General features: G+C 44.7%; 5 protein-coding genes across 7 annotated transcripts in view; 3 read left to right on the forward strand and 2 right to left on the reverse strand.

Moving 5' to 3' along the window:
• Vps13B (vacuolar protein sorting 13B) overlaps positions 1–831 on the forward strand; it is an 86,098-nt gene extending 85,267 nt beyond the window's left edge. For both annotated transcript variants that reach the window (XM_077666100.1, XM_077666099.1), the window contains exon 59: positions 136–831. In XM_077666100.1, coding sequence (XP_077522226.1) covers positions 136–366 — 231 coding nt within the window. In that variant the 3' untranslated portion in view covers positions 367–831. The remainder of the gene's footprint in view (positions 1–135) is intronic.
• A 100-nt stretch (positions 832–931) lies between these two features.
• On the reverse strand, positions 932–4,197 carry LOC144135437 (uncharacterized). Of its 2 annotated transcripts, XM_077668103.1 has the most exons (6): positions 3,961–4,197; positions 3,849–3,867; positions 3,612–3,760; positions 3,358–3,393; positions 2,739–2,785; positions 932–1,038 (listed from the first exon to the last, which is right to left on the reverse strand). In XM_077668103.1, exons 1-6 carry the CDS (start codon positions 4,034–4,036, stop codon positions 976–978), a joined length of 390 nt encoding a protein of 129 aa, XP_077524229.1. In that variant the 5' UTR covers positions 4,037–4,197; the 3' UTR covers positions 932–975. The 2 variants fall into 2 exon arrangements, with proteins under 2 accessions (XP_077524229.1, XP_077524228.1); XM_077668102.1 differs by lacking the exon at positions 932–1,038 and having other exon boundaries at positions 2,603–2,785.
• Positions 4,198–4,494: 297 nt separating this feature from the next.
• Arv1 (ACAT-related protein required for viability 1) lies at positions 4,495–10,707 on the forward strand. The gene is made up of 6 exons (XM_077666103.1): positions 4,495–5,087; positions 5,840–5,959; positions 6,042–6,174; positions 6,342–6,405; positions 7,757–7,899; positions 10,427–10,707. The coding sequence occupies exons 1-6, from the start codon at positions 4,995–4,997 to the stop codon at positions 10,522–10,524; spliced, it is 651 nt and encodes a 216-aa protein (XP_077522229.1). The 5' UTR covers positions 4,495–4,994; the 3' UTR covers positions 10,525–10,707.
• Positions 4,552–4,923, forward strand: LOC144134474 (ubiquinol-cytochrome-c reductase complex assembly factor 2). The gene has a single exon (XM_077667384.1). The coding sequence runs from the start codon at positions 4,552–4,554 to the stop codon at positions 4,921–4,923; it is 372 nt and encodes a 123-aa protein (XP_077523510.1).
• Positions 10,708–10,862: 155 nt separating the features above from the next.
• Positions 10,863–13,781, reverse strand: Trs33 (trafficking protein particle complex subunit Trs33). The gene is made up of 6 exons (XM_077666104.1): positions 13,654–13,781; positions 13,440–13,501; positions 13,213–13,330; positions 13,039–13,122; positions 12,281–12,374; positions 10,863–10,955 (listed from the first exon to the last, which is right to left on the reverse strand). The coding sequence occupies exons 1-6, from the start codon at positions 13,732–13,734 to the stop codon at positions 10,921–10,923; spliced, it is 474 nt and encodes a 157-aa protein (XP_077522230.1). The 5' UTR covers positions 13,735–13,781; the 3' UTR covers positions 10,863–10,920.
• Between the last annotated feature and the right edge of the window lie 20 nt (positions 13,782–13,801).

A 13,801-nucleotide genomic window follows, 5' to 3' on the forward strand; every position in this document is an offset into this window, starting at 1 on the left:
CATCACCTGACAACCCTGATGAGAACTAGTGGAAACTGCCTAAAATAATAATTTCTCTAAGTATAAAAAATGCTTATTAACTAGAAAGAGGCCGGAATTGACCATTAACAGCACGTTGTCTTCATCCTACCGCAGATGGCAAGCCGAGCCAGAGTACGGGTCGCAGAGTATGTTACCCGAACGTCATCATACCCCCTACCAGCATCCGCACAGGAGTGTGGCGACTGCCCAGCAGTGCAAAGTGCACCCAGTGTTGCCTATCTGTTCCGTCTTGCACGGCCAGCACTGAGGCCACTGTTCCTGGCCCGGTTTCACGAGATCCAAAAGGCAACGTTGGGCAAAGGCTTTCACAGTTTCCACCCATAGTGGGAGCATAATGTGGGAGCTTCGGTGGTAGAAGAACTTTGTTCACTCACTTTGTCTTCTGTGGAAAAGCATTTCACGGGTCTACTGCCTCGTTATCTCAAGGCAGGGTAGGGCAGCACACATGTGTGATGCTTTCGAAGTTAATTCGAAAGATAATTTCAAAAGAGGGTACAAGACATGTGAACCTATCTATCCTTAAAACCCATGGGCTAGCATTTAGATATTGACTATTTAATGTATGATATACTAATGAGGCATTTAAGAAGTTAGCTTATCAATTATATTTTCTAAAGTTCGTGGCCGCACAAAATGTCCCTAGTCAACCAAAGTTGTGACGTCTAATGCCTGGATACACCTGGGGCATACGTTTGTTTTAATTTCCATTCCAAATGCTGCCACCATAGGCAGGGATGTACATACCTATTTTTTATATGAATGGTGCAATAAATTGAAACTTTGACGAGTTTTCTTGTCTTTGTTTGATGTGCGAGTTGTACAGCATGTTTTGCATGCATGCAGCTCTATATCATATAAGTCAGTTGCATCTGTTCATTGAATATGCATTCAACACTTGCAATTCACGTAGATTTATTTACTGGAAGTCAATAGCTATGTTTTTCGCGATGTCATTGTGCCATCGTTTTTATCATGTGTAGTAAGAGTGATGTTGGCCTGAAAGGAAGGAAAGAAAGGATTTTTGTTATGCCGAAGAAGCACTGAATGCAAGTGAAGAGGACAGGAGTCCGATTGTGACGGTAAAAAGGTGTGAAGTGATCATAACTACTCACTGAGCTACAGTAAAAGATAGTTGCTTTTGATAACCTCTTTCGTGTAAACAGTGCAACGTAAAAGGGGCATGCCCCGATGCGTGAAATAGTCTGCTTTTGCTTCTGAATCGGTTCCGCTTGTGATGAGTGATCCACAACTGCCTTTCTTCTCCCGATTAGAGATGTTTTGGTGCACTGCATGTTTTTCCCATCGAACCAGAAACACATGCGCTGATGACATAGGCCAGGAGAGGTCTATTTGAACCCAAAAGACGCCGAAAATTTGTTAGAATTGTGCAGACTTTGAATTAATAGAAGCATTTTAACACACATGATGTTGATGGGATCAAGTGCCATTTCGAGCAAACCAAAGTTAGAGTTAAGCTAATAAAAACTGATGAGAGTCCACTTTAACTAGAAGCCACACAGGATTGTAGCAATGCATGCTAAGCTGTAACCGTACGGTGAAAATACATCGTAGAGTGACTGGCTTGAAGATGACAATTTAAGATTACACAAGCCATATGGCACTACTATTTATGAACTTTTCACTATGCCACAGTGTTTAGTGTTACTATTGTTGCATCTTCTATATTAACGTAACATTTTGGAATAGATTTTGAGAGCGCAGCTGTCCGTAAGTCTTCGTGGCATTCATATTTCTACTACATATGCAAATAGGACCCCAACATTTCGTTTTTACTTGATGCGAAATGACAGTGGCATTTGTGTATACCACACCTGCTTACTAATGTGTCGCCAAATTTGGAAATACGTTTGATTACTGGTCTGTCACCTGAATGGCTTGGCAATCTGGCCAAAGATTAAACTACGTGGTTTGTGAACTTAACTACAGGTTATTTGAACAGTGCCGGATGTTTACTAATGCTTGTTAAAAGTAAAGAAGCACACAAAGTTCACCTATGGAAACATACGAAAGGGAATTCATCTGACACTCTTTCTTCCCCTCTCCCGACTCCCCTTAGCCTCGCTTGACCTATCGACTATCGGGGACAAAATATACTGAGCCCCCTTCCAAGTTACGAACCATGCTGCACTGCATGCAAGCGCCACCCAATGCACTTCTAGTGTTGAGACCAGGAGTGCATTATTAGGTGGTGCCCGCATGCAGTGCTGCACGGTTCGGTACTTGGAGGAGGAGGAGGGGGGGGGGGGGGGGGATCGGTTAAGTTACTTTTGTCCTCGATTGTGCATTCTTGGCCACGAGTCCCAAGGCCTTACAGTTTGTTGTTGAGACATGAAGTGAGGCAGGCACTTAAAACACTTCTGCTCGATGAGAACAACTTTCCTGCTCATTCGTTTGGAAATTTCAGCGATGCCATAGGAACCTACTAGATACAAAGGAACAGTAAATTGTCTGTGCCTGGGGACTTGCTGTATACACTGTGCTGTGAGCCATGGCATTTGTTCCAATGGGAAAAGCCTTGTAATGGAATAAAGTACGCAGATATAGAAAAGGTGGGCAGCAGAGGAAAACTAGGAGCAAGAGAAATAATCTTCTGGCTTCTTTGCAAAATCTTGAGATTCGACCGCATTTCTGGTTTTTGGATATTTCATTCGAGCCCAGGATGTGCTTGTACTTACCACTATGGTGTAGTGGTTGCTATTTTTCTGGCTGGATGTTGTCACATCTGAAATGAGAGCGGACATCTCATGTGTGCTGTAGCTGACTGCTATATTATAGGCTGTAGGATTCACAAGCAAATTGTATATCTGTGCACCGTGGTCAGTCTGGTGCACCGAAAGTGCTAGCTGTCCTTGCTAGCTTGGTTGGTACAGTGGCTGCCCGAACAGATTGTGATCCTGGGCTCAGACACAGAGATTTTACAGAACTGTATAGCTTTCTTTTCTAGTTGCGATTCTATGATCAGATGAGTTTTAATAACAATTATATCCTCATTTGAAATCTACTCCGCCTTTGCGAATTTTCTTAAACGTATTGTTGTGTTGTGCTGTGTTGAGTTTTATGGCACATAAGCAGCTGAGGCTATTATGTGACAAACATAAGGTTAAATGTATTGTACTAATGTAATGGTCTAACTAGCTTGGAAATTGGCAGATGATAATGCAAGTAGAAAATAAAGTATACACATAATTACAACCCCTAACTCGTACTGATAAGGTTTTTAACTCTAATACTAAGCTTAAATTAAGTAAGCATGTCTCCATACTCTCAGCAAAAGAAGTTGTTACGGTCACTTACGAAGGACAGAAGGGCTTGTGGGCAGGGGTGGGTGACCTAAGGGCAGTAAACAAGTGACTGCTTTACATAGTGAATATCAATGTAGCCAAAATATGAGTCGATATGCCAATATCATATGTAATCAGGATGAGACAGAGAAGTTATGTATTCCAGTCATAGTCACCATAAACCGCAGCCCCTGGTATTTCATTGAATATCAATGCCTCTGTTCTAATCAAGAGAGCTGAGAGTTAACCTCGTACGCTCATGCATACCTTTCTTGAAGAGATAGCAGAGAGTGAGAATGACGGACACTATGATGAACAGGCCGATGAGCACCATGGCAAGCCAAGCGCAGGAAAGAGGTGATGTAAAAGGCTCTGGTGTGGTGGTCAGGGCTGTGTGTTTTATTTCATCGAATGTTCTGAAAGAGGGTGGAGGACAGTATCAGGTGAGATCGAAATACGTATATGCCTACTTTGAGCGACATGCTGGATTTGATTTCTACTTGCATGGTTCTTCTCTTGATGCCTGAGAATTGAAGAATGACTGGGTTAATAGGTTAGGTGTCGTACGGTTAAATTTCACTAAAGTAATGGGTGACTTAAACTTGAGAGTACCCACCTGTCGATCGCTGTGCTAATGTATCGTGATCAGTGTCATCGTTAGCGCCGCCAACAGAAAGGTGTTTCGCAGCCATCTCGATAAGAAATCGCTCTTCGGGCAGCAATAGTGGAGCGCGAACCCACGACGTGAAACCACCTTCGTTGTCTTCTTCTACTACTTCCGAGATATCACGTCCTTCAACACTACGTTTTGGGTCTTTATTTTTGATCTGCGTAACCTGAATCTCTAATTTTGGGCAAATTTTGCCTGCGCGAATATTGTGATGTCGGTCGGAGACTCCGCAGAAATTCAAAACCGGCGCTCATTGGCGTTTACTAAAAAAAAAAAGTAATGCGCACAAAAAATTAAGCGTATAATAATATTCATATTTGACGTGCTCTGAAAAGTTTATATAGTGCATTTAGGAGGGTTTAAATTAGAAAGATTTTAAAGCGGCACAAGTTCGTATCGGGCAGTCGGGCGCCAAACGCTTTTGGCTACCGCTTGGCTAGTTGCCCGCATCCGTATCAATCCAATTCTAATCCAACTCATGTCCATGCAAGTTCGATCCGCACGCTACAAATGGCAGGTAACTTGTACCGCGATTACATGAAACTTTGTAGCGTTTGGCGTGCTGACCCTTCGAGAAGCGGCAAATGTTTGGGCGAGTTCATTCGGCGTAGAGTGGCCGAAGAGTTCCGCCAGAGCGACCAGACCGTCCTGCCGGATCCCAACGAGTGCGCGCGTCGCCTGAACAGCCTGCGTGCCCTTGCCTCCGACCGCTACAGCAGGCTGTACCCGAGGATCTCTGTGTCGTCTGCTTCGGATCTCACGCGGGCCGAGTGCTCCAAGGTGATCTTCGCGAACCTGCACAGCCCCGAAAGCGGCGACGTTGAGCAGTCGCTGCTGGAGAAGCTGAAGAAAACGTTTTCTTTCAAGAGTGGCGTCCCCGAATCGGAGTCCGAAAAACCCAAGAAGTGAATTGTCTGCCGCCCCGCGCCGCCTTGCCACAACCCGCCCGTGTAGAGACAGTCCGAAGCGTAGTTGTCGCCATGAAGCCGAGCTACGCTTGCGTTCACTGCGGCGAGATGCAGCCGCAGTTGTACAGGAGCTACGGTCCCGATCTACTGAAGTTGTCCCGATGTGTGAGTATACGAACTTAATGCGCACACTCGCGACCAGGATTCATAAAAGCTAGCCATACCCTTCTCTCCTTGTACATACGACGATTCCGTTATCGTCTCGAAATGGTCACATACCGTACGCACAAAGCTGCTGCGTAGGCCGATGGAGGTCTAATCTATCGCTCATCCGATGCGGTTTTTAACCAAACCATACGGACTTCGATGTTTCAGAGGCCATGGTTATGAGTGCAATCGCATATATGCGTGCAAGCCATGGGCCGATCTTGCTTCCCGCGCGCATCTGACAAATGTGTTTAGCTTGGATTTGGTTTGGTTTAATATGGAGGTTTAACGTCCCAAAGCGACTGAGGCCATGAGGGACGTCGTAGTGAAGGGCTCCGGAAATTTCGACCACCTGGGATTCTTTAACGCGCTCTGACATCGCACAGTACACGGGTCTCTAGGATTTCGCCTAGACAGGTGCTCTAGACAGGTGTGTGGACGATTGTGCATGGTGACCGCTTCAGCACGTTCACTCCCCTATGCAGCAGTGAACGTTCCCTGTAAAACTGAAACAGACTTGCAATTTTTACCGTCTTTGCTAATGCGTTTTTATTTCTGTTCATTTTCTCTAATTTAATCCATTTTGAATCGGGCGCCGTTCTGTGTGTACCTTCCTGTCAGCACTCTGTCCTGTTTGTTTGCACTGTTGAATCATCATGAATTGTTACCAACTCGCCCAATCTGCAGTTAATCCATTTTATCCCTTACAGTCCGGTTGCAACCGTGTGGTTGATGAGTACATTGAGACGGAGTTCTCCATAGTCCTGATCGATGCGGTCCTACAAAAGCTGGAGGCGTACAGGCACATCATCTTCAATGTCGGCATTGGCGTAAGTGTGACAACGCTCACATGTGGTCAACTCGCTGTGTAGATGCTGCACGTATCACAATCTTCATTTTCTTTTTTTACAGAGGCCTTGGAAGATTGCCTTGCTCTTTTTGCTTGGCGAGGCGCTTGAGCACTGGATGTCGAGGCAGCAGACGCACAAGGCTGGCTACGACTTGGAGTGGCACTTCTATATCATATGCCTGTTCCTTGTCGCCAGTAAGTGCTGCGTGGGCTCTTCTGTTTTTTAAGGCTTTTCAAGGATTTCAGGCTCATTATTCATTCTCGCTATAGTACTGCTGTTGTACTTGTGCATTCAAAGGTATAAGTATCGCTTTCCTCAGTGCTCTAAATGTTATTGAGAACTTCTTTTCTCTCTTTCTCAGGCAATGCAGTCTTTATTGCACTGGTTGTCTTATTTACAAGTGTGTCTGGCTGCCTGTGCGACAGGTGAGTGGTCCGGCTTGCAGTAGTTTGGGGCATGTGACGAAAATATTTGTTAGTGGTTAGTCCATAAACTTGCTGGGGCTAGAACGCCAAAAGCTTTATCAGCAAGAATGAGATTGAAGTATAAAAGAAGAAGCATGACTATAATAGTCCCGGCTAATGGTGTTGGAACAGTGGCTTGGTAATTGCGCTACCAGTCACGAGATGTGTCTCATAGTTGTATTAGTTTCTGATGCGACTCGGCGCTATTGTCGTCTAGGTATGTGAAAATTTAATTACTAATATACAAAAAGCAGGAGTCAATTTCTGACAGATAAATTTTTCCTCGTACTATAGAAATTGAAGATAAAGCAATCCTTTTGGTTGCTTTTCTGCAGGAAGTTTATTTCAGTTCTGTCATATATAACAAGATTGTTAATAGCAAACTAACAAACATAAAGCGGTGGAATAACTACAGGAATATGGCTATTAGATGTTGTAAGCCTATGACAGTGGTCTTGACAATCAAAATTCTGTGCCCACAGTCCGAGGCAGCCCGAAGTAATGCTCCAACTTGGACTCTTAACCTCGAACTCGTGAAGTCCTGCACTCCTGTTGCCCGGATTGCGATGAAATCAAACCCACATACAGGCTAGCATTCACTGCATTTTTACTTGAACCAGGATTTTTTGCTCCACTAGTGATGTCATGGCTAGTTGCTTTAGTCTTTTTGGCTCTTCACGTTTTGTCATAGGTGAGACATGTATGTTACATTTACCAGCACTTTCAGAGGCATGCCACGACTTTCTTGATATCATTTCTTGCTAATGCGAGTGTCGGATCGTTTGGTTGCAAGTTACCGCTACCGATTTTCATGTAACAGAAACCCCTGAAACGTATATATTTCCTAGCAGCAGCAGCAGGGCTGTGACAGCCATGTGGTACGGTCGCCAAGCTAGTCAACCAAGTAAAGAGCTTTTTTATTATTATTTTCTGCCACTGCTGTTGCGCTTGATGACAGCGGTCATCCAGGTTCCAGTCTTTAGCAAGGAAACAGGAGAACATGCTGGCAAATGTTTAAAACAAGGAGAGGAGTTCTTGAGAATTACGTCCCTTTGGCATCACTGTGCAACTAGCAGTGTGAGCCAATGCATTTTCTTGAGCTAGGTGGTCGTTTGACAGGTCAAATGCAGCACCAAAGACTGCAAGTCAAGACAAGGTGCAGAGTAAGGGCACCTGTCCTGAAGGACACCTGTCTTGTGTGTTTTGTCCCGGCTTATTTTGTGGTGTGTTTAACCTGTCAGCTACGTGAAACCCTGTTGGCACATTCTGTCTCGGCAGTCGGCCATCAGTAACGACCACGGTGTGCTTACAGGAAGTCGCTGGCGCGAGCCATGGTGCTGGGCAGCTATGGAAAGTTGCTGGCACTGCCTGCCAACTTGTGGGGCTGCGACCGTTTCCAGTCGCAGCTGTTCCTCGCAGCTTTCTTCCTCTTCTCGCAGGTGCAGGCCTGCAGAGGTATGCGATTTTCTTCCTGCCAGCTTTGGAATGCACCTGCACAAACTCCGCTCTGCTCGTTTTCTGTCACAGTTACGGCATGTGTACACTTTCCTAGCCTCTGTCTCATCGGGATTTGTACAAGTGCAAGCAGTACGAATAGGAATGTTTAGCTCGTATTCAAGAACTAGATTTGGTTTTGCTTTTGCGTTCAACTTGAAAAGGCACTGAAGGTGTCGCACGACTACTGCTACAACTACTTGTGGTGGGGAATAAACTGAAGATACCCTTCCTATTCTACTTTCCGAGTGAATTGTGGACAGCATGCAGATGAAGCGTTCCCTTTCATACTGCTGCATTCTGTACATACCTAATACTTTCTTCCGAATTTTGCCCATCACACAGTGCTTCTTCAAACCCATCAACCTGCTATGTTATTTTCGCAGTGTGAAATTTTTCCTCCTACGTTAGAACTTTTGTGAGCTGTGTACAGCTTCCAGCTTTGAGGGCTGCAGATAGTAGTGAGTTCACAAATGAAGAAGCTTAAAAAGAGTGGGGCTATTATAGTTGCTCTTTTTCCGAGAATCATTAGCCTGTTCATTCTCCATGCCTGCGCAGTGGCAGCTTAAGCGGGGTTACAAAAGGAATCACAGTTGTTGTTCATTTTAGGGTGAACGCTTGAGTGTATGTTCAAGCCTTATGGCTGGCTAGTTTATTATGCATGCCTGTTCTACACATGCAGCCTGGTTCAAATGTGCATGGTGCTGCCTCAGCAAAAGCTCTGGTTTGTGCAAAGGCCAGCTTGTGGACACCAGCCATGTTCATCGTGTGAGCTGCCGGAAATACAAAACACCGTCTATTAAAGTGCCACAATAATCTAAATGCTATGGAGGTGGTGCATTTTTGGTGCCATTATTTGCGATCCAAGTGTTTAGTTTGCATACCTGGTGCCTGGGCTACAAGACAGTTCAGGTAGCGTTTCATCTGATGGCTTATGTGTTGTCTCGATTTTCATGTAAGGGGCTGGCAATAACTGAGATACAGAACAATGTATTTTTCTGGAATTTTGGCAACTAGCACAGGAGACTTCCGTCAGCTCATATGCAACATTCATATGTGTGATAGCTGCCGTACCTTACAGCTTGGTAATGTCAGCTTGGATCATATTAATGAAGATGTAGAGAGACTTGGTACTGGAGCAGCCAATGCACCAAGTAGAATGGACATGCCTCAGCTGCAGAACGCAGACTGAGTCTCTCCATGCGCAGAAAAGTATATTTTGGTGGGGAACATCGATTGCATTCTCATCCACAAAGTGTGCATTTAAGTTTTGCAGCGGGAAACATCCTCTGCTCTTTGACACATTCGTCGTCTCTTGCTGTCGGCAGGCTCTTACTCCAACTACTCCACTGCTGCTCACTTCAGACTGAAATGGGTTACTATCATATTTGGTCTTGACATTTTTCTCTTGTTTCAGTCTACTAACTGATAAACTGAAACTGATCCATTTTCAGTTCATACTAAGAAAAATTTCGGACACTGTTTCGAATAATGCTATATTAAATACAGTGTGAATAACTATTTGTGGCGCTTTTTTATTTGCTTTGTAACCTGCATTTCAGCAGCTCCTCAAATTAAATATATCCTCGTCAGACCCGAGAAAAAGTTCGGCCTGTCAGCGTTAACCCAAATACATATCTCAAGTCTCGGCGGTCCTGTGACTGTACACACAAAATCTGGCATAGGTCCAACAGTTCTTCCCTTACAAGTTTTCTCTATCATCTCTGCTACGGCCCTCTGGGCCTACATAAACATGCAACAACGTTTTATGGCGTATATTCAGTTAAATACACGCACGACAGAATGCTTATTTAAATCAAAATTACAAGAAATCTCACGGAAAAGCATGATCGAATACTTGGGAGCTGTTTGGCCTCTGGGGGCAGGAATCTGGTTTAGACATTTCCACCAACTTGGCAGGCTGCTCAGAGCACCCGTATCATTTCACACTTGTTGAAAAGCTGACTGCATGGGAGCACAGGGAGTGCTTTCTGACTTACAATGGCACTTAGGCTGCACAAGTGATGACTCTTTTAACAATTCCGCAAAACACAAACGTGCATTTCAGTGTATGTGGGGTCTGACGAGAATAGAGTAGTTGCCACTGCAATAGATTCCAGTTTATTTTAATTGTCTGGTACTAAACTTGTCTTCGTCATAGTGCATAGAGTCGAGCACTTCTCTTACACATTTGAATCTTGTTCATTTGAACCTTAGTTTATTTGAACTGATACTGTTAGAGAGGCTCCCCTTAATTTGAACCCTGCATAATTCAGACAGATTTTTGGCCTGCTTTGAATTATCGAAAGTCGGCTGTATTGTCAGAACGTGCTGGCAACTAAAATGGTACTACGGACTTGAATGTGCTATGCCACTATACTGTGTTTCATTGTTGATGGGATGTAAACGGAATTTTTTCCTTGAGATTTTTTGTTTCAAAGAGAAATATTGCTCATGGCCTTAAAGTCTCAATTTTTTTCACTTGCAGCGGTCACAGGGATGGGACGGCTAAAGACTGCAGCTGTTGTGTTTGCTTCCTACTCAATTCAGCAGGCCTTGAATGCCTGGATATCACCCTTCTTGTGAACTACAGCTCGTCTCCAGCCGGTGCTAATGGTAGTTGCCATCATCATTGAAGCTTACAAAGCCTTTCATTGAAGCAGAGACTGAGCAAGAGCTGAGAATGTAGCTTGTGGACTGTTGGCGGACCTTCTCCCTTGGAATGTTCTGTAAATACCATGCTGCTTCAAATATAGTCTTGACTGTTGACCTACTGTTTGTTCACGTCTTAATACTGATAGTAGTAGTGTCTGATAACAATGTTGATAATGCCATGAGTTTGCTGAAATCAGCAAAAAATGCAAGCATTGTGGATACACTGGTGTGATCACAACTGTGAATGATGTCAATAACCAGATAATACATACAAACACCATTTTTGACATTTATGCAACACAATGAAACCAAAAAAAAAAATCACTTTCATGAGTTCTGTGCAGCCTGGACTTGAAACTTGCCTGCAAAATAAAAAGCAGCCAAGCTAAGCACATTCAATTTGCATTATCTAAGCATGCAAGCCTAGATATGTGACAAAAAAGGTATGGTTTATTTTGCTAGTAATCAAATGATCACAACGAAAGTTTGCACTGCCTCTGTAAGGCGCCTGAATTCATGTTGCTTACTGCAAATCGTGAATTTTAACTCACGGGCATTCCACACCACTTTTCATATGGTTGCTGAATTCAACTGCATGCACACACTTAGTAATACCTGCGGTACACTAATCTGGTTGAAGCTTGGAAGCTTGGATTATGTGCAAGTTATGCGTTTAGCTTCCAGTCGAAAGACTAGGGCACCACACAGTGGAACCTCATGTTTTGTGCTTAGTATCACAGTGCATTCAATTGCGGTAAAGTAAAAACTGGTGTATGGCCACCGTTAGTGCATTGCAGGTACTGGGTGCAACTGTACCTAGTAGTCATCAGGACGAAGTCCTTTTCCAGTGACCTCCAACCACCCTCCTAGTGCCAGCAGTAGCAACTCTACAGCTGTAAATTTTCTGACCCTGCCATTACACTTGAGTTTCCGATGCCTACAAGACTACTACTTCCTTAGATCCACTCAACCACGCTAATAGGCAACCTTTCATCCGTTCTATGCACTGCATGTCCTGTGCAAGTTCATTTCATTCTCTTAACTTCAGCAAGAGTATCATCACTGCAATTACTGTTAGTCCTCAGCATCTTGTGCCCTCTTCATATCTTATTACATCTACCACCTTCCTTCCCACTGCTATGTTATCTTCAGTTTCCTTACAAACTTATCTATCAACTTTTCATCCTTGTTCACAAATACAGGCAAAATACAGTGGTTACACCTCTAAATGTGCATACACAGATGTGCAGTCTGTGTCACCCTTGTGTTGTGTGCACGACTGGCACATTGCCCTGAAAACAAAGCAGCACCTCGGCATACCTGCTCGGTTTTAAAGGCAATGTTTGCACGGAAGTAAAGCCGTGTAGACCTGCAAGCCACGTAGGCACAAGCACATTACCTGAAAGCCAAGGGATGGTGTACAGGCTTTCACTGCCTGGTGTGCACTGCTCCAGCGCTCTATACAAGGGTAACTCAAACTGTACACCAAAACCATAAAAGTTCATGGGGCATGAGATTTTTAAAAAACACGAATTCCTTGCATCAAAAGAATACACAAAGCAACTGAATGGTGCAGTTGTTTATGCGACCACAAGAAAATGCAACTGCTTGTCAAGGGTCTCATAAACTAGTAATCTTTTGCAGCTGGGTGTGCCCAGTGACGTAACTCCAATAGAACACCACTTACATGCAGGCATGGTGGTGACTTCCACTGTCACGACGCTATTAATACCCAGGTTGGCAAGAGTTCCACGGATGAGGCCGCAGGTGAACGCCAAATACTGCGAGACGCAAACACTTTTAACTTTCACTGAGGCAACAACACTTGGGTACTGAAACATGTGCAGGGCTTTGTTTGCTTCCTTACAGCATCTAGAATTTGTCTACTTCAGAACTGCATAGCGAAGCCCTCCATGAACTGTTGACGAGAAAAACTGGAGGAGACACATAGTGTTAATGGGTTAATGCCTATATATGCAGAACTGGTCATTCTCGACATTACATTCATAGATCCCTGGGAGCCCTTACTCCACTCCTGGCACAGTGGTGAAGCGGTTAAGCAATGTGCCACTGCCCTGCGATGGCAGGTGCTGCCATCGGCAGGGCTTGTGCGACCCAGATTGCTCTTTCGGAGCAACCTCTCGCGACTGATCATTAACTGCCACCTGCCATGGTGGTCAGGTTGCTCACAATCCAGTAGGCAGGTTGTGATGACGCCACAAGGTCACGTGACCTAGTTGGCCCGCCTAGGCTGCTTCTCCGAAGATTTTTCGCTTACGAAGAACTCTGTAGTTCGGACCAGTAGCTGCAACGTGCCACTAAGATTTAACCAACGCAAAAAAACACACGCGCGGACAAAGGAATAGTAAACTTGCCTCGCCTTTCCTTGCACTCTGCAATATAAAACGAAACCTTAGAACAGCTTTCATGCACGGGCAGACTCACCTTGGGGGCCATTTCGATGTACTGCTTGTTGTTGGACAGCTGTGTCAGGAACCGGAACTTGTTATCGTGCAGAACGTAAACTCCCTGCGTGAGTGTAGACGCTTAAGTTACTACTCGGCGCATCTCCAAACATCGCACACCGAAAACACGGAAGCTTCATTAGCTGAAACATACATGATGATTTGTTCTCAAGTTGTCGATCTGCTTCTTGTACACTGCAGACCAGAATTCTTTGCAGATGAACTTGATAACGTCCAGCTCGGTCTTGAACCTGGGCCAGTCTTTAGTGAGCCTGCACCCATAGAACGCGCGCACTGGTATCTTTCCGCGAACTTGCACAAGTGACGGCGCAGTAGCGACATCAGGGTCACGAGTTCATCCGCAATAGCTCGGGAGCTTACCGTTCTACCAATCGGTACCCCGTGGAAAAACCGATCTGTTCCAGCTTGGTGACCGATGCATCCTGCGAAAATAAGTTTTCGAGATTAAAACGGCGATGGCTACGGTGGGAGGACACGAACAGTGCAAGCAGGTGCGTGGTGTAGCATAAAATTCCGCGACAGCATCGCCTGGTTGCATTGAAATATGCTGTTTCGAGCTCTGAGGCGTGATTACCCTTTCTGCAGCATCATCCTGGCAATATATAGAGTTTGTCATTTCCATGAATAGGAACTCAAACAGCGCGTCGTCCGCCATCTTTCTTTTCGTCGTCTGCTATGCGTACCGCAGAAAAGTCCTTAGAGTTGTGTTATCTTCTGCTAAG

The sequence above is a fragment of the Amblyomma americanum genome, chromosome 5 (genome assembly GCF_052857255.1).
Source record: "Amblyomma americanum isolate KBUSLIRL-KWMA chromosome 5, ASM5285725v1, whole genome shotgun sequence".
NCBI lineage: Eukaryota > Metazoa > Arthropoda > Arachnida > Ixodida > Ixodidae > Amblyomma > Amblyomma americanum.

Excerpts from the sequence above, each read along its gene's own strand:
- LOC144134474 (XM_077667384.1), top strand. The coding sequence starts at position 4,552 with ATGAAACTTTGTAGCGTTTGGCGTGCTGACCCTTCGAGAAGCGGCAAA.
- Arv1 (XM_077666103.1), top strand. The coding sequence starts at position 4,995 with ATGAAGCCGAGCTACGCTTGCGTTCACTGCGGCGAGATGCAGCCGCAG. Across the intron at positions 6,175-6,341 it reads ATGCCTGTTCCTTGTCGCCA|GCAATGCAGTCTTTATTGCA; the intron begins GTAAGTGCTGCG and ends TCTCTTTCTCAG. Across the intron at positions 6,406-7,756 it reads TCTGGCTGCCTGTGCGACAG|GAAGTCGCTGGCGCGAGCCA; the intron begins GTGAGTGGTCCG and ends GTGTGCTTACAG.
- LOC144135437 (XM_077668102.1), bottom strand. The coding sequence starts at position 4,036 with ATGGCTGCGAAACACCTTTCTGTTGGCGGCGCTAACGATGACACTGAT. Across the intron at positions 3,394-3,611 it reads CTGCTATCTCTTCAAGAAAG|GTCACCCACCCCTGCCCACA; the intron begins GTATGCATGAGC and ends TACTGCCCTTAG. Across the intron at positions 2,786-3,357 it reads CACAAGCCCTTCTGTCCTTC|ATGTGACAACATCCAGCCAG; the intron begins GTAAGTGACCGT and ends CTCTCATTTCAG.
- Trs33 (XM_077666104.1), bottom strand. The coding sequence starts at position 13,734 with ATGGCGGACGACGCGCTGTTTGAGTTCCTATTCATGGAAATGACAAAC. Across the intron at positions 12,375-13,038 it reads ACATCGAAATGGCCCCCAAG|TATTTGGCGTTCACCTGCGG; the intron begins GTGAGTCTGCCC and ends TGCGTCTCGCAG. Across the intron at positions 10,956-12,280 it reads AGTCACCACCATGCCTGCAT|GCAAGTTTCAAGTCCAGGCT; the intron begins GTAAGTGGTGTT and ends TTTATTTTGCAG.